The sequence below is a fragment of the Parasteatoda tepidariorum genome, chromosome 12 (genome assembly GCF_982258835.1).
Source record: "Parasteatoda tepidariorum strain Cologne lab strain chromosome 12, Ptep-v5.0, whole genome shotgun sequence".
In the NCBI taxonomy this organism is placed as follows: Eukaryota; Metazoa; Arthropoda; class Arachnida; order Araneae; family Theridiidae; genus Parasteatoda; species Parasteatoda tepidariorum.
In genome coordinates, this window is record NC_141766.1 from 17,703,513 (window position 1) to 17,729,871 (window position 26,359).

The 26,359-nt window shown below is 29.7% G+C and overlaps 1 protein-coding gene across 26 annotated transcripts in view; it reads left to right on the plus strand.

The window, feature by feature from the left end:
- LOC107443630 (uncharacterized) overlaps window positions 1-26,359 on the plus strand; it is a 143,060-nt gene that overhangs the window by 83,748 nt on the left and 32,953 nt on the right. For all 26 annotated transcript variants that reach the window (XM_087155901.1, XM_087155900.1, XM_087155910.1 and 23 more), the window contains 3 exons: window positions 9,644-9,733; window positions 16,189-16,506; window positions 17,080-17,169. In XM_087155901.1, the coding sequence (XP_087012027.1) occupies window positions 9,644-9,733; window positions 16,189-16,506; window positions 17,080-17,169 (498 nt within the window). The remainder of the gene's footprint in view (window positions 1-9,643; window positions 9,734-16,188; window positions 16,507-17,079; window positions 17,170-26,359) is intronic.

Genomic DNA, 26,359 nt, shown 5'->3' on the forward strand with positions numbered 1-26,359 from the left:
CTTATGTATATATATAAAAATCATGATTAGACTAATTGCTGTTTCAGACTCACACATTCAATCACTTTTTATAAATCTTAACTTCAAAAATATTTTTGATAAAAGAATAAAAAAACTTCTATTCTTCGCATTGAACTTTTCGAGATAATTTGTAGTCTTTTGTTAATTTGTTCACATTTACTAATGAGCATATACATGAAAGTACATTTTTGTGTCTGATTTCATAACTTAAAATATCATCTGTACTAATTAGTTAGTATATTTGAGTTTATACCCTTGAACCCTTAAGACTGAGTCCTAGAGCGTAAAGATACGATCATTAGATCAAAAGTTATATCGGGTTTTTTTATTTTTATTTTGTGTGCTGTACAATGAAAAGACAAAAAAGCCATTTGGCAAACATTATTTAAATGAAATAAAAATGTAAATTTGTTTTAATTTGATGTATCCTCATAAATAGTTCTTGTTATAAAACTTTTAGAATGTAAAACATCAAATTTTAAGAGGTGTACAATACAATGCTTTCAAGAACTATGTCACTCTATACCAAAATAATGCCAGTTTGATTATCTTGTTACTTGTAAAATACAGGGTTGAAAGACTTCTGCAAAAAAGCGGAAATCTGCTTTTTTCTCTCAATTTTTGAAATTTCCGACCATGTTCCAAAAACTTAAATTTTTGGGGAGTCCAATAAGAGAAACCCAAGCAGCCCGAACGATAGCCGGACTTGAGATGAATTACCCCCCCCCCTGCTGTAGCCTCCTGAGAAAAGGATCTTCAGAAGAAAATGGGTGGAATTTCGGTAGGTACGGCATTGCCTTGACAACCGCTACTTCCGCTATAGATTGGAGAAAAGAGTTCGAAGCAGTTTCGTTTCGGCAGCTGAAATTTGATTTCTTTTGTTTGGCTGATTTTCATAATTTTAAATATTAGAAACTGCACCGGAATCTGCTAAAATTGCGATTCTTATTCAGACAACTTTTATGTAAATAATCGATTTTCGTATTTAACTGATTTAAAAGTTACATGTTGCGATTCGGTTTTACGCGATTTAAAAATCGTACTCGCAATTCCCATTCACGCTATTTAAAAATCCAATATCGCGATTTGTATTTAAGCGTTTTTAAAATCCATTATCACGTTTCGTATTTCCGGGAGTTTAAAATGCAATGTCGAGATTCGTATTAGCATATTTTTAAAATTAAATATTGTGATTCGTTATCACGCGATTGTAATATCAAACATCGATTTTCGCATTCATACGCGATTTAAAAATTACTCTTTGCAATAAGTATTCATGAGATCTAAAAACTATGCATCCTGATTTATATCTACGCGATTTAGAAATTCAATATCATAATTTGTATTTTCGTGCTTTTAAAATCCAACATTGCGATTCTTGTTCACGCGATTTTAAAATCCAACATCGCGATTCTTGTTCACACGATTTTAAAATCCAACATCGCGATTCTTGTTCACGCGATTTTAAAATCCAACATCGCGATTCTTACTTACACGATTTTGAAATCCAAGACTGAGATTCTTATTCACGCCATTTTAAAATCCAACACAGAGATTGTTATTCACGATTTTATCTAACATAGCAATGATAATGCAGTTTTTATATCACAAAATGCATTGTGATACTATTTTAAAAAATGCTAGTATGAATTTTGGTTATTCTACTACCGTATTTTCTGGTTTATAATCCGCGGATTACCTGTCAAAAAAAGGTTTCTTTACAAGGTGCGGGCTATCGACCGATGCGGAGTATTTGCCGAAACGTTTTCACCACAAGCCAATCTCAAAATTTATCTGCAGCAACAAAGGAAACGAAGGAAATAAAAATTAAAATATGACCACCGAAGCTGACGTCTGCAGGGGGTACTGGCCCCGGTAGCCATAAAACAAAACCTTTTCTATTGAGGGGAAGGCAATTGCCTAAAGTAACACCCTCAGTACCCTGAAGGTTTTGTATAGATTTGTACGTTCTTTTACATGAAGTTTTAATAATTTAGATTTAATAAATTTTTGTTTTCTTTTAGTATCAAAATTTATCTTACATTCTCGTTCGCGATTAAAGCGGGAAGGGATGCCCACATGATTTGAGCTAAGAGAAGATAACAACACAATTACTTATTTCCCATTATAAAAGATCCGAGAAAGGGGAGATTTCTGCAAAATCGTTATAACAAGGCAAAATCTAAAATATTTAAAGATAACTCTCTTAATCTACTCCCATTAAATACATTTAACTAAAATTATCAAAATAATCTTTTAATTTAACTTATGTAGAGATAATATAAATCGCGAAAATGAAAAAAGTTTGTAAAAGTAAAAAAAAAATTATCTGAAATTAAGGAGAAATAAATTCTACAAATTAGCAAAAATAATAACCATTTTTTAAATAAACCATAAATCATTAAAGAATAAAAATAATAAAATTAATTAAATAAAAGAAAAATAAAAGTTTTAATGATTAATTTCATTCGAAACAAAAATAACAATTAAAAAAAATTTAAACTTGCATTAACATTTTGAAAAGCATCATCCTTCAAGAAAAAAAAATTAATTCAAGTCTAATAACAATTGTCGATTATATAGATGACTTCATTTTAAAAACGCTTCATTCATGATCAAAATAATCTTAATTTCCCTTATATCTCTTAAGAATAAATATAAAAACTGCTAAAGTTTTCAATAAAAAGAAGTAATAATCTTTTATTTTCTTAGTAAATGCTTTTTTTGGCAAAACAATATTTAAACTACAGCTGCCTTTTAAAAATCAGCTGAAGTTTTTTTTTAAATCTATATGTAAAATTTGATTAATTGTTGACAAAAACTTATTTTAAGATTTAAAAAAAATCTGAAAGGAGAAAATTATGCAATTCCTGTGAAAGAAAACAAAAGTATTGAAACCACTTCGAGTTGCCTCCGCCCCTTAACCCTTTCGAGCTGACTGTCACATATATGTGCCAGCAAGAAACGCGCTCACTTCCCGACCGACACACCCGCGTGTCAGAGAGTTTTCTCGTTCACCCCCGACCGTCACTTATTTGTGCCAGCGTTTCGGAACATTTTAAAAAATGAAATTTCTTCCAAAAGATGGCATTGTATGTCCATATGGTTTCAGATACATGTAGATTTGACCTTCTACTCAAGATGAAAGTACAGTCACATGGTTTTTAGGGGAAGGAGTGGAGGGGGGGAATGTTTTATGAGGGCTCTTTAAATTAGCACGTGATATTTATTTACAGTAAGTAAGGGAGTTTTTTTTTTCTCTCGCTACTTTCGATTTTCGGATTAGTTTTTAGTGGATAATTAGATCTTGTAGGCTTGAAATTTTTTTCTTTTTACCGTTAGAATGTCGAAGCGTCGAAAAATTTTGAATGAGCTGGAAATAGAGGAAATTATGCAAAATATTTCAGATATTGATTCTGAAACAGATTCGGATAGTAGTGATAGTGACACTATAATGAAAATAAAATGTGTAAAATATACATTTAAACAAGAAATAACTTAAGTAAATAAAGTATCCATAGAAATATATATAAAGCATATGTCACTTAAATACTCTACAGAACAATATTAAACAACGCGCTGATATTTCGGTAATTTCATGGAATTAGGCTTAACATCGAAAAACCCTCCGGCCCTGGGGAGACACACGCTAGAGAAACTGCCGGCCTCAGCGGTAAGCGCGCTTTCGCGCTTTGCGTCGCGAAAGGGTTAAATAACTTACATATAGTTATTTACTTACATAACTTAACTAAAAAATTACTGGTCATTAAAAAAATTACTGGTTTATAAAATCAAATCTGCAAGAACGGTATCATTCTAATATTAAAACTCTCTTTTAATAACTTTATTATTGCCATTTTGTACAAGTAAGCTTTTGGAGAGCATACATTTTTTAAATAAAGTCATATTTTCTTGTTAGATTATTTAGGATATTCTTTCTTTTCATGTTTTGAAAGATGTTTCATAGTGATTAAAAAATTGCAACCTGCTACTCAGCAACAAAAAAAAAGGCACTACAAATGTGGATTACACTTCTTGGTGAAATCGAGAGGTCATAGTTAATGAAGCAGAGAGGGGTTTGCAAAAGAGTCCAAATGAAAAGTGCTTATGAATTGTGGAACGTTATTGAAAGTTTATCCTTCACTGTCGATGATAATTACTCATTGGTGAACCTTAACAATTAAGAAAGAATGAAACTGTCACGACAGGGTTCAAAAAGAATTCAAATGTAAATTAACTAAAAAATATATTAAATGGCCTAAGTAATAAAAGAGAATACGTATGAACAATTTTGTACATCTTTTCTTGTCCTAAGTCTAATTTGTTAGCTAGCAACATGCCTAAATGGCAGGGATGAGATTCTTCCGCGGATTCGCGGATTTCCGCTTTTTTTCAGATTTTTCCATTTTTCCCGCTAATTTCCGCTGAAATTTTTTTTGCCCAAGTTAAAATGTTTTATGAGGAATTTAATTTTCGGCGGAGGGAAATTTTTGAAGTCCCTTTTCCTCCCTCTGAAGTTTCTCTAAAAATCATTTCCTTGGGATAAAACTGGTTGACCTTTATACAGGGATGAGATTTTTTTTGTCTCTCGAATTTCAGCCTTTTTATCAAAAACTCCGATTCTCTTAAAGTTTCGTTTTTTAAAATAAATATCCCGTTTTTTTTAAATTCAGTCATTGAAGTAAAATAATTATATTTATTTACGATTTTCAAAGATAAACAGAAAATTCAATCTACGCCCTAGCTGCTAACCCTTCCGCATTTTTACTTATTTTAGCTATTTTCTCCGATTTCACGCACAGAAAATAAGATTTTCCGTATCTTTTATCCGTCGGCTGGATAGCTCGTATTTTCGTAATTCAGATCTCGATTTTTATTCACGCGATTTTAATATCAATCATCGATTTTCGTATTTACCTGATTTAAAAGTTGCACATTGCGATTCTTATTTACGCTATTTAAATATCGTATATTATGATTCTTATTTACATTTAAAAATCCAATATCGTGTTTTGTATTTATGCATTTTTAAAATCTCGATTTTATTATCAAATCTCGATTTTCGTATTTACCTGATTTAAAAGTTGAATGTTGCGATTCTTATTCAGGCGATTTAAATATTGTACAGTGCGATTCTTACTTACGAGATTTAAAAAATCAATATCGCGATTTGTATTTACGAGCTTTTAAAGCCCTATGTAGCAATTCGTATTCACGTGAGCTTAAAATCCAATATCGTGATTCGTTTTTGTGGTTGTAATATCGCGCGATTTAAAAATTATGCATCGTGATCAAAAAATTAAAAAATCATGATTTGTATTTTCGCATTTTTTAAATTCGATGTAGAGTTTCATATTTACGTGATTTAAAAGTCTCATATCGGGATTTATATTCACATGGTTTACAAGTTTAAAAATCACTTTTTTGTCAAATTTTTGTTTATATATATATATATATATATATTTTTTTTTTTTCTTCTTCTTTTTTTTTCTTTCTTTCTTTTTTTTTTTTTGGATTTCCTCTTTTTTACTTTCTGACTACTCTCATCCCTGAAATGGTCAAATTTAAGTATCAAGGATAAATTCCAAATGTCTTCAAATTTATCTTTGACCCTTACTGTATTGTTCAAGAATACAAAAACTTACAAAAACTCTCAGATGATTTAAAGATTTTAATTTGAAGTTCTAATCAAACATATATTGCGTTAATATTTTATTTATTCCCTTCTATTAATAAAAAAAGTGTAGCCCGAATTCAATTAACTTGTTAAATGGAAATTAAAACACCTATACAGTGGAAAGTCGCGTATCTGGAATCAGTGGGACTTTTGGAAGTCCGGATATAAGATTTTTCCGTATAATTGACCCCCAAGGTAAACAAAGCTTAAAGCTGAATCTAAGAAGCAAAAAATAAATAAGCATTATTTTTCAAGCAATAATGTTTTAGTATTAGAATGATATCTAATCAATCAAAAACGAAATATTAGAGGAAAACAACTATTGTTTAAAATATAGAGAATGAAAAAAAATTGGAGAGTTATGAAAATATTAATTGCTCTCTTCGCCATTTTGAACTGGAATGCTTCAAGCAAGAAGGGAAAATTCCTGTCATTAATTAAGGTGGGTAGGTGGAGAAGAAAATTCATTTCCTCTTTATTTGTCATTCAAGCTGAGGGCAGTGACAAATTCTTATTTTCTCTGCCATCATTAGCTATCAATCAAGCATAAAGGCATGGCATGCTGATTGGGTTCTCTTTATTTTTTCTAATGTGACTGAAGGTGACTCCCCATCCACTACCCTTTTTCACAGTATTTCTTCTTTCCCTAACACTCTAATAAAACGGTTCCTGGAAATGCCTCTTTTACTAGCCAACTGCACAAGTAAGAAGGGGGGAGGAGGGAATTCATTTGCACTCGTTTGAAAACAAATGTCCCCACTTTCCTGCATTCCTGAGGAGGAGCAGCATCACTTAACTGTCTTGGGGGGTCTTTTCTTTCTCTTGATTTATGGGTTCAATGCATGAATCACTTGAAGCTAGAAAAGGAAAAAAACGTGCCCAAAGACCTCTCTCCCTCTCTGTTTTTTTTTTTAAGGAGAGGGGAAGATGAAGAGATGTTTGTTTATTTTGATTGTTAAAAAGTGTCCGGGAAAGGGATGTCCGGATATGGGACATTATACTGTATTTGCTTTTTTTAAAAAAAGGGCTTAAAAATGGAAGTATAAAATAAGATTTATGTCGGTATTTCACTCTTCTGTTTTTATACCAGATTTCTTTAATTGCACATTTTTGCATAATTTTTCTGATTTAAACAGCAAAAAAATGTCTTTCCTTTTAAATTTTTTGTTGCTATGACAGATGGTTAGCAAATTTTAACTCCTTTAATATTAGCATTTTGACACTGACTTGGAAATTTGTCATAATAGTGGATTTGTGGTAATATATTGTACTTTTTATATCAAGCTTTTACTGTTCATATGTATATAAATTAATCATTTTATCTGTTGTTGGCAACATTAATGCAGTAGAAAATAATTTGCTAGTTCACAAATAACAGAAGTTACAGTTTGGCAAACTCACTTTTTTTCCTAAAATATTTGGTTTAACTATTTTTATATAATAAAATTCCATTGCTGCAAAATTAAATTATTTGTTTTTATTTTACAAGAGGATCATTGCTAGTGATAAATTGCTTTTCTGGACGGAAGGAAATTGCTGAATACTATAACGTTAGTTTGGCTTTAGAACTTTATTTTGAACTACAGTATTGGTGTGATAAATGAAAATTCATAATTTAAGCATATTAACTATTTTCTCCTGCATCATTGTTACAACAATTGATAAAGTTATTCATTGTATTCATGTAAAAAATGTACAAACTTTTAACTTGCATTTAAGAAATGGGTTCTGTAATAAATGAGAGACAGGTTGTATCATCCTATAAGCCAAACTACAAAAATATCTTTAAACTTTAAAGTTTGATTCTATATTTTGCATCACTATATATGTGTGCACACTTTTTCCATTTAAATAATTTATTTTAATATTTTAACTGGCAGTAAATTTTATTATTTATTCCATTTTTGATTTAATAAATTTGATTCACTATGACTTAGATTTAAACTTTAGGTAAACAAATTAAACAAATATTTATGACCTGAGGATGGTGCAGAGAAGTTTGCAAGCGATTTCAAAATTAAAAAATTTAAGCTTTGATAGTTAATTTCCCTACATCTAAAATATAGTAATCTATGACTTTTGGAGTGGCATCTACATATTTACGACCCGCTTTTATTTTTAATCACTAAACTGAGGTATAAAGCCCACTATGAACAGGGAAATTGAGGAAAATATGGAAAAGCCAAAATTTTATCAACCTGGAAAAATCAGGAAAATTGAAGTGAACAAAATTCAAAATGTAGAAATGAATGAAGTGATGACATCACAAAATTCAAAATGTAGAAACGAACAAGAAATGATTCTAAAGCATTTCATTTATATCTTATCTATTTTATTTTATCAACTGAGCACAAGAAAAATCATATATGCTGGTTGTTACCGCAGAAATTCACCACACAGAATTAAAAAAAAAAAAAAAATCCCCTTCCAATGACATTTTCATTAATAATTGCAGGGCTGCCAACTTTTTTCGCTTTTTGTAAATATTTATTTTAGTGGTAGCTATGTTTATATTTTAATGTATTATTTTTAATTCATTTAAACTTATTTTCCACACCACTATGAATGAATGATTTAAAAATTTATATACGGCGTCACTTTGTTCCAGTTATCTCATGGTGAGGCTTTCAAAATGTTGGCAAAATTAACAAAAAATCTGAAAGCTTTGGTTCTTAAATGTCTACCACTGTATGAAATATTTTGCAGAAAGCGTAGTAGTTGGCAGGTCTGTAATTGGAATTCATATTATGTCTTAGCTTAAAGCTTACATAGAAAGATAAAGGTTCAAAATGGATGTCAAATTAAAAAAGGAAAGTAAATGTGTTTTATTGAATAATGGGTAAAATAAAAACTGTAGAAAAAGAAAATGTGTGATGAACAACACAGAAATATATCAGACAATTTAATTAAAATAACCAAATACTCAGAGAAAGTGAATAAATCTGAGTTTGAGGTACATTAAAGTCCAAGACTTTTTACTAAAACTTGGGTCTTGTAATGATTTTTCATAATTTATACAACTCTAATAACAAATTTAAATGTTCTGTAATATACTTTATGTATAAGATCAAGGTATTTCAGAAAAGTTAATAACAAAGTTTATGAATTATATAACTCAAGGAAACTCAATGAGATTAGCCTGGAAAAATCAGCAATTTTTTTAAGTGTTTGTGGCCACTTTATTGGAGCCTGACATTTTACTTAATTTGATTAATAACATTAATGAATTACTCCTATAATTTTAAGCACTGATGATGTACTTTTCAATAAAATCTTAATAAAACTAAATTATGTATGCTAAAAGGAAGAAGTTAATTCATTTTTATAAATGCTGAATAGTATGCCAACTGTTATATTAGTGTTTAATAAGTTCCAAATTTACAATGTGCTAAAAAATGATTTTTTTTAAAACTTAAAATCAGATTACTTAGAAAACAGTAATTTTAAAAACATCTTGTTTTAAATATACTTATTGTAAAAATAAAAAATTGAGACAGCACTTGCCAGGAAATTGCCAATTATTATCATTAAATTAAATCAAGCAAAATAATGGAAGCAATGAAATATAAATTAATCACTGAAGCCAAAAACAAATCACTAGTTTTTAATTTATTTAGAGTGATGTTTTTTTGTATTATTAGCACCAGCAGTTTTCTGCATGTTCTTATAAATCCAATGATACACAGTATAAGTTTGATACCTCAGCCTATTTAAAAAATGAATAATTTTATTGGTTAAAAATTAAAACTAATGCAAAAAATTATGAGAGCTCAATGAACCAACAAATCTGTACAGTTTGAATTCCATCACTGTATATATCAGAACTTAAGCCTTAACAAGACAGATATTTTAATTAATCTCATATACAATTTTTTTTTCTTTCAATCTTATTTACTTTTGTGCTATTTTTATGTACTTAAGTATATATATATTTTTAAATTTCAGAAAGCCTTGGCTAACTTAATTGGTGATTGGACCTCCTTATTAGAAGAAACTGAAGATGAAGATGATTACAACACAATGTCTCTTTTTTCAGTAAATGTTTCAAATTTAGATTATGGTTTTTATTGTTACCTTGACCATTTTATTTAATTTTGATCGTTTAGACATCTTATTTTAATTACTTAACAAAAAAGGCTTAGTTATCTTTCATATACTTCAGAAGTTTTTTTTCTTCATATTTTATGCTATATCTTTTTCTCTATTAGTTTTTCATTAAAGACAGATCCAACTACAATTTTAAGTTACTGAAAAGTACTAGGTTTAAATTTTTTTTCTGTGCTTTTTTTAGGTGCTTCTAAAGCTAAACATCATTACTGGAAAAGTTCACAAAATGGAATTTTAAAAAGTCTTATTTTTTTTTTCTTTAGAACTTCATTTTGAATTTCGGATTTTTTTATTTAAAATTATGTAGTTAACTATCATATAGAAATGTCATTGTTTTCGGGCTATCACAAACTTCGGCTATCGGATATGAAACTCAGTATTTTATTCTTCAATTTGTTTATATAGTAGTAAATAAATACTTTGTTTTACAATGTTATCTTTCTGGAACTCATACTGTTTAAGAAGATTCAAGAAAAAGTGTCATTGATTTACAAGCTCGAAATATAGTTTATTAAATTTATTTCAAATTTATTATGATAATAATTCAAATTTTTGAAAGTTTAAACTAATTAATTATCCGTTTTTAATGTTTCTTTATGCACAAATATTTCCGGTTAAAATTTTAAAAAGCATGAAGAAACTTCAGGCCATTGGTACCTCTCAAGGAAACTGAAATGTCTATGAGGAAGAGGAATAAAGAACAGTGGAGGAAACACTTAAAACCTTAGCCCTTGGAGGTCAATAAAAATCCTTGAAAAGTTCAGAGGGTGGATTCATTACAATAAGTTATTAAGCTACTTTTCTTTCTCAAAACAACAGCTTTATGGAGAAATTGAGTGTGTGAGAATTTATATAAGAGGGATTACTTTTTCTCCTGTTCTTTTTATTCTTTTTTTGATGTGAATTTATTATGAAGGTCAAAGGAATAAAGGAAGGAGAAAAAAGATGCTGTTCCTAAAAGTTGGCTCAGAACTGGAGTCACAATATGCATTTTAATTAGAGCATAAATTGTTTTAATTTATATAAACAATTAATAGAAATATGAATATGCATGAATAGAAATATGAATCTTCATGTTGTGCATGAAGAAAATAACACCACAAATTTATATTATGAAAAAGTTCGGTTTATGTTAAGTTTAATTTCAACTTTCGTTTCAAATCAACTTTAATTGTTGAAGGACTGATTTCTAATTATTAATTGCCCAAATTGAATAATTTTTAAAATATTTTATCAAAATGAAAAAACATTAATGCAGGATTCGTAGTTATCCTGATATTCCTGACTTTCCTGATAAAATATTTTGCCCTGCTGTTGAACTTCTGGTTTTCATAGTCTTGATTTGTGTGTGTTTCATTTTTTTGATGCAAATTTGTATTTAAAATGATCAAATAATTTAGATTTTTGCTCCGAAGTCCATTTATTTTAATAATTAATGCTAGTAAAAATTGTAAAATTATGCAGGAAAGATTAAAAAAGGGTAGTAAGAACATTTAATTTTTACCATTCTTTTGGGAAAACTAAATTCTCTGAGTCTATCACTATGTATTAATGATTTAAACATTCATGTATACTGTATATGCGTTATAACTAATAACAAGCAGAAACTGATTAAAGAGAAGATTTTTTTACAAAATAAAAGTAGAAATTAAACTCACCAATGTCTTATTTGTGCAACCTCTTCATTCCAACTATAATTGCAAAACTTATTAACTTAAACTATAAAATAATTAAGAATAAGTTACTAGATATTAGATGATGTTTACATAAATTTTATTTGAAGTTGAAATGTTTTTTTAAAACAGAATCAATCCAGAAAAAAACTATTAAAAGAAAGAAAAGACTTTTTTTAGAATTTGATTTAGGAAAATATTTGGAGACTACATTCTAATTAGTTAATAAATGAATTAAAAAAATACAGAAAACTATTTATAATAACAGTTTAATTACAAGAGAGAGAGAGATCACATTATTGCAATAAATGGTTGCCCATTGGTCAAATGTTTTTTTATGGATGACTTGGATAAAGAGATATACTCAGCCTCCATGATAGAAATTGATGCACTTGTATTTAAAGGTTTTCCACGGGATAGGAATATTACCTACATATACAATAGTTCTTCCTATTGACACTGTCATCTCTGTTTGATCCATGGTCCGCATCAGTGTAGCACTTTATTTTAATTTCATTTCATGTCCTTCGTTAAACAGCCAACCCAATTGTGTAGCACTTTATTGATAAATCTGAGATTTCTGACAAATCTAGCCTATTTTCCTTTGTATATTGCAGATACCCTAATAGTTTCAGTAGGGATTGCCAATGCTTGATACCAAGATTTTCTTGATTCTGTGATAAAATATTAACAACATAAGATATTTCAGGCCTTGTCCTACTTGTTATAAAAAAATACACATTCAAGAACACTATGACATGGAGTATTTTCCATTCAGCTTTCTTTATTTTTGTTTGCGGGCAACCCTGCATATACAAATTCAATCCTTTAGCTATTGGTGATGATACTTCAGGAATTTTGTATCATTTGCTAAATGACCATTAATCTTCTCAAATTTTATGCCTAAAAGTTTAATTGTTTCTCCCAAAATCTTGAATTCAAAAGTTTGATTCAACTCTTTTAAAATAAGATCTATGCATTTTTTTAATTTTTCCTAATATCACGATATCATCTACATATTAAAATAGCAACACATAATCTGTGAATATTTCATTGCACCAATTTATTTTTTTAAGTTTCGTACTACACACTAGTTACTTCAGTGTACCACTAAGACCTGATTGATGTAATCCATATATTGCTTTTTTTAATTTACACACTTTTGATGTATCTACTACAAAACCTTAAAGTTGTGCCATACAAATTTCTTCTGTTAAGTCTGCATTTAAATATGCACTTTACACATTAACTTGACATTGAACCCAGTTCATTAAACCTACGAAAATAGTTAGAAATTGTCTTATGAGAGAAAGTTTACCACAGGGTTGTACACTTCATAATAGTGAATTCCTTGTTGCTTGAATCCTTGTATCTGTTAACAAGTCTCTCTTTGTCTCACAATTTATTTGATTCATTGGTTTTTTGGTTGTACAACTTAAGTCAAATTCTGGCTTATGAATAATGTCTTAATCATCTGAATCTTCTCTTCCATACCATTTTTCTCTTCTTGATGTTTTACTGCTTGATTCCTGGATGACTTCCACTGCAAATTAATTTTCATTGAATTTAAAATTTTTTGTTTTATAACATTATGATTTCTAGGTAAGTAGATACGATAGCTCTTGTTCAAAAAAACAAAGCCTAGCATTACACCTTCTTTGGCACATGTTTGGAATTTATTCCTTTTTTGTTTAGGTACACCAATATGAGCCTTACATCCAAGCACTTTAAAATACATTATTGGTTGTTTCTTTCCATATAACATCTCATACAGTGTTTTCTTTCCCTTTACTTCAAATTTTGTTCCATGTATGAACAAAACAGTAATTCAGTAAGTAAACTTCAGTCCACAGTAAGTAAACTTCAGTCCACCATTCTTCATTCATGTTACTATCTTTCAACATAGATTTAATGGCATCCAGAGCAGTACTATTAAATCTTTTACGGACACCATTTTTTTCTCATTAATTAGTTCACTCAGCACAAAGTCCATAGTCTTCTAAGTATTGTTCAAATTGGTTATTGCAGAACTTACCACCTTTGTCACTCATAATACACTTTATTTTCTTACTAATTTCTAAATGCTTTGATTTTATTCCTCATAAGGTATAAAATTACTGCATGACTGCAATAATCTATAATTGCCAAAAAATACCTTTTTCTTTGTGTCAAAGTTTTCGTCATTGGACCACAGATATCCATATATACTACTTCTAGTGGCTGAGAAGTACGACTTGGAGCTGATTTAAATGATATTCTATTGGATGTGACAAGGAGGCAAGTGTCACAATCTTTATCTGGTTTTCTATATTGGGTTATCCCATTACATTCTGGTTCTTGCTACTTTCTTTAAGGTAGTTAAGATTAATATGACAATATCTCCTTGCCACAATGTAGCTATATCTGTTCCTGATTTACAAGTGTCAACATTAAATCCTTCAGGTTTTGAAGCTCCAGTCTTATATTTGTATGGTTTCAAGTAGTATAATCCATTTATTCTAGTGGCAAAAAATAATTTATTTTAATCATTTGAATATACTCATAATTTTCCCTTAGTTCCAACAAAATTAGCTCATGCAGCTTCTAAGGGTGAAATAGATATTGGGTTTCTGTGAATACTTGCATGGTACAAAACATTTGTTATATTACTTATTTCTTCTCCGAGTTTAACTGAAAATTCAACAGTTCCTTTTCCTAGTAGCTTACTAGAAGTATTCCTAACAGCCAAAGCCATGTCTACATTATTTGTTTCTTCATAACTTGCCATTAACATTTTGTTTTTACAGAAATGTGTATTGCAGCTGAATCCAAAACCCAAATTCTATCATTGTTTCTAATCATGGTTTCACCAACTTCTACAGAGTGTGATGTATAAATCTGAACTAAGGTAGCTGACTGGTCATTGAAATTTATTTTCTGTTTATTCCACTTTGATTTTGTATTTCTAGCTTACATTTTGTATTTCTAGCTCTACAATTTACAACTAAATGCCCATAATTGTGGCACTGATGACATAGACCAATGACTTTTCTGTTATTTTCTACCATTAATTTTACTGTGAGATTTTTTTCTGTCTCTATATCTTTCTTCAACATCTTTACTTATAGAAGAAATATTGAAAGCACTAACCTCCAAACGAATATCACCTTTCACTTGTGTAAGTCTGCTTTCTTCCCTTATCCGTTCTTCAGCAATTTTATCAATAGTAAAATCTTCATGTTTTCAACAATAAATCAACTGAACTATAGAACTGAGAATTCAGATGGTAGATGCCTTATTGCTTGGAAGCCTTGAAACAATTAATCCAATTCATGACCCGTTTTACTAAGCTTTTTCAGTTCTGTTTTAAGTCTAGCAATTAAAATACCCATGCTTTCATTTGCTTGATACTTTATACTAAACTCATAAAGTATCTGAATAAGTCTAGCTCTTGTTTTATGCTTAAATTGTTGAACCTATTTCTCCCAAGCTTTCTTCCCATCTAGACAATCTTGAATTAGTGGTCTGAACTCTAGCTTAATTGCATAACACAGAGTTGAAAATGATCTATCTTTTCTTAATTCAAATTTCTATTTTTTCCTTCTTGTAGCTGAAACTTTTAACTCTTCCTTTCCTTCTATGAACTTCCAACAGCCTTTATCCTAAAACAAAATTTTAATGTCTATCTTCCACCTATCCCAATTATTCTACCTTAATAAGTTAAAAGCCTTCAGGTAGCAGTGCTATTTACTTTTCCAGCTTTTCAAAGTATATTCAAATTATCAATACACATCAGTCACGGCCCCCTTCAAAAATGCTGTGACCCATAAAAAGTCTAGAAAAAAGAACCATCTTATTAAGCTGTTTATTAAAAAGACTATGTTTATTAAAAAGAAAATATAACTTTTAATACAAAGAAAGAAAACTACACTCAACAAAACTTAAATAACTCTATCAAGAGCAGAACATAACTAACTACAAAAACACCCACTTCCTTCTAGCTACGACACAATAGAAAGTGACTCATCTTCCCCCAGGAAGTGACAGAGAAAAGGGAAAAACACTGCCCATCTATTTGTTTACACTTCATTTACATTTTCCAACATTCCACGGCGTTTTTTCAGCAATTTCCACTTGTTTTTTTCCAATTCGTTTTAGCATTTCCGCAATGTAAGTTTAAGTTATTGGCTGATAGTTTTTTCTGCTCTTTCCCCTTGGCTTTCAAATTTCAATATTATTAATACAGTGTTATTATGACACACAAATTTTAAATTTGAATTACGACTTTTTGACGCTCTAGATTCTCGTCTCTCTGAGATGGTAAGCCTTTCAGAGAGATGCTTAAAAAAGAGAGTGTGATACTTTTAAAAATGTTTAAATTTGTGTAATTTTTTATAGAATTTTAGTACAATGCACTGCCAGAATATATCAACTAGTTTAAAGAAAAATTCTATCAAATTTCTGCCTTTTACACAAGATATCTTTTCAGCACTATAGCTTTTTGAAAATACCCATCTTAGTGTAATACCCATGACCCATTTACCCATTTTTAAGAACCTCCTTATAGTCAGTAATTTATTCAACAAACCACTTTAATATGTTACAATTTGTATGAAAACTGAAATAATTTTAACAGAAGAAATTATATCTATGTTGCTTTTTAATTTTTTACTATTTATCACTTTACAATAGTGCTACTTCTTATTCTTTTGTATATTTAAATTTCTATAGGTTCCTAAAGTAAACAGATGCAAAAGAAAAGTAAACAGATGCAAAAGAAAAGTAAACAGATGCAAAAGAAAAGTAAACAGAAGCAAAAGAAAAGTAAACAGACTCAAAAGAAAAGTAAACAGACGCAAAAGAAAAGAAAACAGACGCAAAAGAAAAGAAAAGAGTCCAAAACAAATGAGACATAAAAAAAGAAAAGAGACAAGAGAACATATAGCAATTGTATGTAGAACAGAAGTAGATGAGAGCAACATGCATGAGAGAGAAGAAATCGAACATGATGTTGTGATATCAGACGTTGCAGAATTTATAAAGCTTTCCGTAAGTAGCTAATATTTTCTTGAATTTCTAAAAGCTTTTTAAGTTTATAACAGATATTGAACGACAGTTTGTTTGTAATTGCTGTTTAATTTTATTAAAGTCCTATTTTTTATGAATTGAAAAATGGTTGTTTATTTTAAAGAAATGTTTCTTTATATAAAAAAAGTAATTTATAAAAAAGTTAAGTAATTTATATAAAGTTTAATTTAGATGAAGTTAGTAATTTATACAAGGTTTCTTTATATAAACGTTAAAAAAAGTAATTTGGTCATTGATTTTTATTTAATAATTTTCTTAGAAAAACCACCTTAATATTGCAATTAGTTGTATTCTTTTTGAAGGAAGATGAGTAAATATTTATGAAAACTTGTTTATTTAAACAAATTTTCAATTTTATTTAGCATTATATTTGATTTAGAAAAGTTTAAGTGATGATTTATTTAAAAATTATGTGAATGAGTTCTAATCAGAATCACATGTAAAATACTATAAAAGAGTGAGCAAATTTTGGCTCAAATAGCAATTTCTTTTAAAATTCAGTGACAGATCTTAACGTGTGTTTTCTTTTATTAGGAAAAACTTCAGAAATATATCTCCAGTGTACCAATACCTGAGGATTTTGATGAGGGAGAATTCTTCATTTCTTGCATAGAGAAATTATTGGTAAATGAAGTGTTATATCATCATGATTTAAAGTTTAAATACTTAGTTTATATTTCTGTATCTTTAAAAAAAAAAGTCACTTTTGGACTTATTTTTTTCTTCTTTAATTTGAGTGTAGCAGTTTTAACTTATCATTTTCCCAACATTTTTGCATAAATTGTAAATTTTGTACTAACTATGCAAACCTAATTGTCTCTCGAGATAAATCATCATAGAGTATAATTTTTGCTCAAGTTAATTGATAACATTAGATGACATATTTCATCCATTGTAATCAATATATTACGAATAAGCTGATAATTTTAATAGAGAAGTTGATAACATTAATAAAACTGTTAAAGATAGTTAAATAAATTGCATCAAACACTAAGAAATCATTAAGGTTATCATCATGAAAACAAAAGATATCCTTTGTGATAAGCTCACTGGACAAAAAATTAGTCACCCTAGTTCGCAAGCTCCGATGAATCTTTAGGCTTCGTTAGATGATGCAGTGGTCAAATGACGTGTTCAATTGCTTGCACACTGCTTCAACATGATCAAAGCAAGTAGCTATCAGTGAGATATTTTTGTTTGAAGCTGAAATTGTGTGTAAATATGGATAAGTGTAAAGATGTGATCTAGTGGCAAAAGAGGCATTTGAGTTTGGCCATGACCATGGTCATACGGTGAGTGAAGTTGCTGGATTTGGTGGTGTTTCGATGCGGACTGTTCAACTTGTCTACAAGCAGTGGTGTAATACACGTGGTCACGAAGTATGACGTCAGAATTGTGGTCGGAAAAAAATCCTGCATGAAAGGAGCCGGAGACATGCTTCCCGACTTGTCAATCAAAATCACTTCCAAACCTGACAGGAAGTGCTTTAGTTTGTAAATGAAGGTCCATTCCAACCTGGAAGGGAGAGAACATTGCGACTGGAACTGCATACAATGAATATTTGGAGTCGAACATCTCAGAAGAGGCCATTGCTCACACAAGCACATAAACCTGCGCGACTTCAGTGGGCTAGAAGTCACTAAACGTGGACAGTTGCTAACTGGTGGAATGTAATATGGTCTGATGAATCACGTTTTTGCCTTTATTGAAAAGAGGCGTGTCGTCGAGTGCAACGAAGAGCAGATGACGCACTTTATTTTGACTGTGTGCTAGGTCAGGTTCAAGCCGAAGATGGGTCTGTCATGTTTTGGGGGCGTTTTTATTATTATGGATTGGGCCCCCTCACTGAGGTGGCCACTAACATGAACCAACATGTTTATTTGAACATTCTGGATAATTAGATGTTGCCTTTCAGTCAACATCTTTATGAAGGGTGTGTTGTCGATACCCCTATTTTTCAAGATGACAACAGCAAAGTTCATCAGGCTGGAAGAATATATGACTGATTTTATGAACACTCAGACACGCAATTACATCTCGATTGGCTTGCAAAATCACTTAACTTCAACTTCATTGAAAATTTGTGGGACATGTTGGAATAACGGGCAAAATGCCGAATTCAGCATTCTCGCAATTTGGTGGATTTGCGTGATCAAATCCTCAGCGAGTGGCTTAAACTGGATTCGACGTACCTGCATAACCCATTGGACTCACTTCCTAACTGATTCCAGGTGGTGTTACTTGCTATTAAATATTATAAATATGGAGAAGCATATTGATGTAAAAACCTTTTAAGAAGCTTACCTTTGACCTTTAGTTGCTGAAAAAACATTAAACAACGTATAAAAATTAAATATAATATCATTACAAAATAGTGAACATGTTTTGGTTATACTACTTTCATTAACGCTATTAGAAAAAATATATTTAATAATTGGAACAAACCGGAATAAAAAAATCATTACCCAACTACTGGGGTAAAGCCATGTGATTTGATTTTTTCTTAGAAGAAAATTGTTTATAAATTATTAAATAAGTAGTATATCTGATTTTTCAGGAATGATATATTCTGCAGTTACACACACAAAAAGATATCATCCTAAATAACTTTAGTTTTATGTACTAATTGTCATTTTAATGGTTCCAGCGATGATCTCAGATATGTTAATTAATTAGTGTGAGCTATTAATGAGTTTACAAAATCAGACACAAACCAGTGCTTAATTATCCCCTATGCTAAATTTCTGAAGTGTCTCAAAAATTAGTAAAAAGTCCTCAATATTACTGTTTCTTTTAAATATTGAAAAAACAGTTTTTCTCCAAAAAAGCATATTTGTGTTTCAAATTTTCTTTATATCATGATATAATCAAACTCACATAAACATTGCACTAATCAAATTTGAAAGTACAGCTGCATTTTAATTGGTGCAATTTTTTCGCAAATTGCTTAAACGAATGCAACGAGAATGCACATTTGCTAAGTCTCTTGTAATGGATGAGTGCCAACAAGAGCTATAAGTTTATTATTAACAAATATGTAAAGTTGTAGACAGAGAGCAACAATTTTAGTTGTTGATGTTTTTAAGTGAGTTATACACTTCTACAGTATTAAAATTTTGATTTTCGTGATAGCTTTGGAATGATGATACCTAATTTTCAATCTGGTTGTGCAAAAAGAAAGAAAAACTTTAAATGATAAAGCTAACAAAAAAAAAAAATTCTTCATCAAAATATTTCTCTGTTGATAAATTAGAGCCATCTGTTTCTGATGAAGCTGCTCTCATTGAGAGTTGTAAAAATTTTTTTGTTTGGGAGTTTTAATTGAATTCATTGAGAGTTTTAACTGTATCAATATTTTGAATATAACTTTTTCAATTGAATATGAATCTTAATTTTTTAAAAGTTGTTATATCTAATTAAATTATTTAAATGTGTTTTTAATTTTCTATGAGAAGATGTAATTTTGGCTCTTTTGGATATTTTTTCTATGTTGAAATGTATTTTTTTAATAAAAATTATAATTAATATCCTAAATATCTTAGCATGCATGCTGAACTTATTATTAAGTCTAATGAAAGGTGGGCTAGCTTTGGCTTAAAGGTGAGACTAAATAAAAAATAATTACAACTTGGAATAAAAAATAATTCAGGTAATCAGTGACTTTTAGCAAAAATCACTGATTTCAATTGTCTGTGGTCACCAAGCTATTTTTATTTTGACATGCAATTGTTTTGCTGTTTTATATTTTGCTTTAATTTATAGATGCATAAACTTTATCTTAGAAAAATAATCTTCAATTGTCTGCTTTCAAAATTTCTTAGATTGATTCTCTTGAATTTTATGAAGTTCAATAGATTTTTATTGTTAGGATACTCCTTGCTATATATATATATATATAATTTTGAAAGCTTGTCGTAAGAGCTAAAAGTATGGTACCTTTTTGAGGAAAAAATTAAAAAATCTTTGTTTAAATGGAGAATAATTAATCACATTAATAATCATAAGTCCATATTGCACCGTCCCGCGGAACGCGTCAAAAGGACCAGAATGTATATCTCAGGTTAAAATACAATCCATGATCTTTGTAATACAATCCATGATCTTTGTAATAAAATCCATGATCTTCAGTAATTTAATTTCAAAACATTTTGTAAGGGGTTAGGAAAATTTGTTTGGCTTTGGTCGTGAATTTGTCTTGATCAGTCCCTGATCCAATCACATAATTTCTCGGTATAAGCATATAGGGGTAACCAAAATAATTGGAAAACTTCTTCATTAATACATTTTTTTCATATTTTTCAGGAAATGCTTAGACACATTTCATAACTTCAGAAGTGTCTGCTCATGTGATTTCTCATGTGATTTCTCATCTTATCAATGATGTTTAAAGCTTTTAGAAATTTGAAGGACCGACAATAAATTACAAAGGAAAAATGGAGTTTTTGAACAACCTTTGCCAAAAAATGTAGCTATAAGTTTATAACTTGTAACAATTGTTTTGGTTACTATATGCAATAATTGCATGAAATTTTGCTATCCTTACTTTAATATTCATGACAATATGGACAATTTTATAAAAATTATTTTTTGTCTTAAGTTTTTTTTTGCTATAACTTTAAAAATATAAATTAAGCAAAATTTATAGAGCAATTCAAAATTAAATACAAAATTTTTGCTTTTAAATTTGAAAAAAAAAAACTCATCGAAAACTGTGCAATATATAAGTAATTAAAGTAGTTCTTTTATGCTGTATGGGAAAAAATTTAATATTTTTTTCACAATTTTGTAATAAATCGCATTTGGCAACTAATGAAGAATGCCTGATTTGAATATCCTAAAAATTAGTTCCAAGCAATTTTCTATGTAGTTTTTGTGCTTTTTAAAAGAAAGTCAAAAGGACAAGGGGTTTTCTACAAATATTATTTTATGTCAGATAACAAACGATAATACCTTACAATAAACGTTAATACACTGAAATAAATTTTTTAAAAAAAAGATACATGCGAAGGAAAATATACTTTTATGGAGGATGATCATCAGCAATGCTGGTGTAATTTTTAATATATCTTGTTTAATTACTAAATGAAATTTGTTGAAAGCTCCATGTTTTGAGCTTTCTTTTGAGAAAACTAATAAAAAAAAATGCTTGAAACTTTTTAAATTTTAAGGATATTCGAATTAGACTTCTTTTATTATTTTCCAAATGCAATTTACCACAAAATGCGCAGTATAAAAGAATTACAGTAGAGCACGGATTATCCAAACCCTTATTATCCAAACGTCCAATTATCCAACCTATGTCCAAATTCATTTTTTTAAAGTTAAGAATACTCTTTAACTTATCGACAATTTTTCTAAATTTAGAAGAATAAATAATGCCCTCTACGACTGAAGACCATACTTAATTGTTGTTATACATGTGTTGTTATACAGTTAAACCTACATACCTTTTTAGCCCTCTTCAACTGAAAATAATCTTCCAAGAATGCGAACGTCGTTTTGACAATTTGCAATGGTTGGAATGTGGAAGGAGTTTATGAATAGATAAGTGCTGAAGTGCTACAATTGGGGATAGGTAGTTGTCACTTATGGTTAATGATTAGTGATTACAGTGCAGTTCTCACAGCTGTTTACTTTTCGAGGAAATTAACAGAACTCTGTTTCATCATGTGAACTAGAAAATGACTAGTAGAATGACCATGTTTTATGACATCGCTTCCAAAATGCACTTTTGGACAACTGTTTTTCTGTTGTCAAGATTACAATCAGTTGAAAAGTAGAGTTACCTGAGTAAAGTGCTTTTCATAAGAATCTAGAAAGATGTAGTGCAAAAGTAAGAGAATTGTGCTTTCCTTAAGTGATAAAACGAAAATTTTAAAAGGATTAAGAAACGAAGAAAGTGGAAGTAAATTAGCACCAGAATATGGGATAGGAAAACCGACAGTATCAGAATTGAAAAAAAATGAAGAATCAGTTATGAATTGTGTTTCAGTAATGGACGAAAACAATGGAAATTTGGATAGAAAAAGTCTGAAAAAGTCAAGCAATGCTGAAGTGGACAAAGCACTTTATTTGTGGTACCTGCAAAAAAGATCATTAAGCCAACCAATATTTGGCCACTTATTATGCAAAATGGCTTTATTTTTCATGAGAAATTTGGTGGAAAAGGTACTTTTCAGGCTAGTTTGGGATGGTTAAGGAGCTTTAAACATCGGCATGGAATACGCGAGTTAGAAATTCATGGTGAAGAAATTTCCTTGTCTAACAAAGCCGCTTCAAATTTTGTAAAGAAATTAGAAAGCTTTATTGAAACTGAAGGATATGAAGAAGAATTTATAATACAGACGAAAGTGGACTGAATTGGAAATCTCTACCTTAAACTTTGGCTTCAGGAGATGAAAAACGTGTTTCCAGGAACAAGATATTAAGGAAAGAGTCACGATTAACATCTGCACAAATGCAACTGGAAATTATCAAATGCCTTTAATAATGATTGGAAAATCCGAAAATCCAAGAGCCTTCAAAAATGTTAAAACACTGCTTGTCATTTATGCATTTCAAAACAAAGCATGGATGAACACCAAAATTTTCATTGAGTGGTACAATAAGACTTTCATTCCAAATGTGAAGAAACATTAAAAGAATTTTTGAAAAACAGGAAAAGTGTTACTCCTCTTGGATAATGCTCCATCGTATCCAAATCCTGATTACTTGGATTAGGAGAATGGAATGTTTTGTGTCGTTTTCCTGCCACCTAATGTAACACATTTGATTCAGCCGATGGATCAAAGTGTCATTGAAACCTTAAAATGTTTTTATAGAAAGCAACTTTTAAGAAAGATTTTATTATCGGATGAACAAAATGAGGGAGATTTTCGAGACTCAATCAAAGCTATTGATTTAAAAGAATGCTGCACAATGAAAGTGGATGCCTGGAATTTAGTAAAAGTTTTGACGCTTAGAAAATCTTGGAATAAAATTCTTAACAGAAAAACAAACGAAACTGAAGTTTCTGAACCAGTAGATCTTCTGGATGAAACGATGCCAGGTTATACAGCAGGTGAAATAGAAGACGTGTCGAGATACTGAAAACGACCCAGGATTTCGAATTTTAAATGATGATGAAATTGTTGTTGAAATTTTGAATGAAAATCAGAACTCCACAGATGAAGAGGAAGAAGTAGGTGATCAAGTTCAAGATAGCAGACCTTCTCATATTGAAGCATGCAATTCATTAGATATTGCAATGAATTGGCTAGAACGTCAAAATGATGTTGATCCAGTTCAGTTGATTTATTTAAAAGAATAAGGGATGTGGCTGCTCAAAAAATAGCCTCTTCTTTGAAACAAAAGTCTTCGCTGGATTTCTTTTGCAATGGAAAATAAGGAAAGATGTGGTAAAATTAGTAATTGACAAAAAAATTATAAAAATCTGAAATATGATTTTAAAAAAAATTCAGAATGAAGAAAAAAGTAAAAAAATAAAAAATATTTAAAAATTGAAAAAAAACAAAACTTTTAAACACGCCAGAGCTCTTTTAGATAGTACTGCCAGACCTGAGCCTAGAAAAAAAGTGAAGAGAAGTTAGTGCAAAAATAATAATCATTTAGACTAGATTTTAAACAACTTTCCAATGATTTTAAACAACTTTCCAGTTATCCAAACTTTTCATTATCCCAACCCCGTTCAGTCCTGAGCAGTTCTGATAATCGGCACTCTACTCTATTAAATTACTCATAACTTATGCAATTTTAAGCACAATTTTTAAAAAAATTTTAAATCCATAATTTTTTTATTAATTTTAAATTGCTTTGAAAATTCTATCTAATTATATCAATTATTTTTAAAGTTATAGAAGAAAACGTAAGACAAAGCAATTAGTTTTTTATAAAAATGTCTATCTTTATTGCTACATTTTTTGGCAAAGGGTGTTCAAAAACACCATTATTTGTTTGTAATTAATTGTTGGTCCTTTAAACTTCATTGATAAGACGAGAAATCGTATGACCTAAACACTTCTGAAGCTATAAAATGATTCTTTAAATATTTCTTGAGCAATATGAAAAAATGTATTAATATAGAAGTGTTTTGATAATTTTGTCCAACTACTTATATATATATTTTTCATATTTAAATTTCTGACCCTTTAAGTTTTGGGAGACTGAAAATTGCTTACCTAATACGTAGTCAGGAAAGCGATTGAAAGTTTAATCCCTTTAGTGTTAATTTCACTGTTTCTGCTTTTGACCATATCTTTCAAATCAATTGCACTGTTTAAAACAAAATTGACCCCAGGAAACTCGTTTACCCAATGATCTTTCATTAAAAAAATAATTTTTTATAATTATTTATTATTTTTAATGATTTAATTTAATTTTTTACAAAGAAATTTTGATCTATGAGGCATAAATTTTTTATGCAATAATAATCTGTATTTTTCTATGGAGAAAGTTGTTTTTATTTAGTAGAAGTTGAAAAAAATTCAAATTAATTACTTTAAAAAAATAATTTGGCGACAATGAAAAAATATTGCCTGCATTGTTTGAACTAAGTTAAAAACATAATTAGGATAAACAGTTTGATTAAGTTGTTTCTTATCAGTAATAAGATCGGAAGGTAATTGCAGTGTAGTACCATATACTAATTTGGCAAGTGTTGCATTAATATCAATGTTGTGTAATAAATCCGAGTGCAACCTGTAGTATTTCTGAGTTTTCTAAATAGACTAGTTTCGAAATTAGATTCCTGATCAGTAGTGATAGTGACTGGGCAACTAAATCTGGACATCCAAACATGCAATAGGGCTTGTGCTGTTATTTCCGTAGAAAGATCAGGTTTTGGAATGACTTCAAGCCATCTTGAAAATCAGTCAATGATTGTAAAACAATACTGACTACCATCAGATGGGGAAAGTTGGCAAATGAAGTCTAAATGAATTTGAGCAAAGCGAACATCCGGTACAGTAAATATACTTATAGGAGATTTGGTGTGTCTTGTAATTTTTGCTTTTTGACAATTATTGGAATTACGAACCATAGATTCAATATCATTGTGCGTTCCCTGGTCATAAGAATCTTTTCAAAATTGGATTGATTGAGGCTGACATATCAGGATAGAGAAAAAATTTGCATTTTCAAAAACTTTTTAATGTAAACTTAAAAGAACAAATGGGCGGGGATGTTTTAAAAACATATCACAATATAAATTTATATCCTCAATACGAAAATAATGTTTTTTTAATTTTGAAGATGTGCTATATGATTGCAAAATTGTTTGAAGTTCTGTATCTGTTGATGGAGCTGAAGCAAATTCTTCATAATTAATAATCGTTGGAGAAATTTGATATATCTCGATTCGAGATAATGCATCAGGTACTTGATTTTCAGAGCATTTCATGCACCTACGATAGAAAATTGTGATACATATATTCTAGGTGACAAAGTTGGGGGGCTATATTTGTCAAGATTTTGGTGGACAGCAAAAATTAAAGGTTTGTTATTCAAGTAATGTCAAAATTTCTTTATAGAAGAATATTTGGCATATAATTCACGGTTATATGTTGATTGATTTCTTTAGGATTTGTTCAATTTTGCCGAATAAAATTCTTTTGGATCCCATTGATTGTCAGAGATTTGTTTTACAGAGCCACTTATAGCGACCTTTGACGCATCCTCCCCACAAGCTTTATTAGGCTTCAAGAATAAGGTGGCGCAGAAGTGTAGCATTAGAAATAGCTTCTTCTGATTTTGTAATTACAATATTTGTTTCATCGTTCCATTCTAATTGCTTGGCTGATTTTCGAGCTTTGGAACG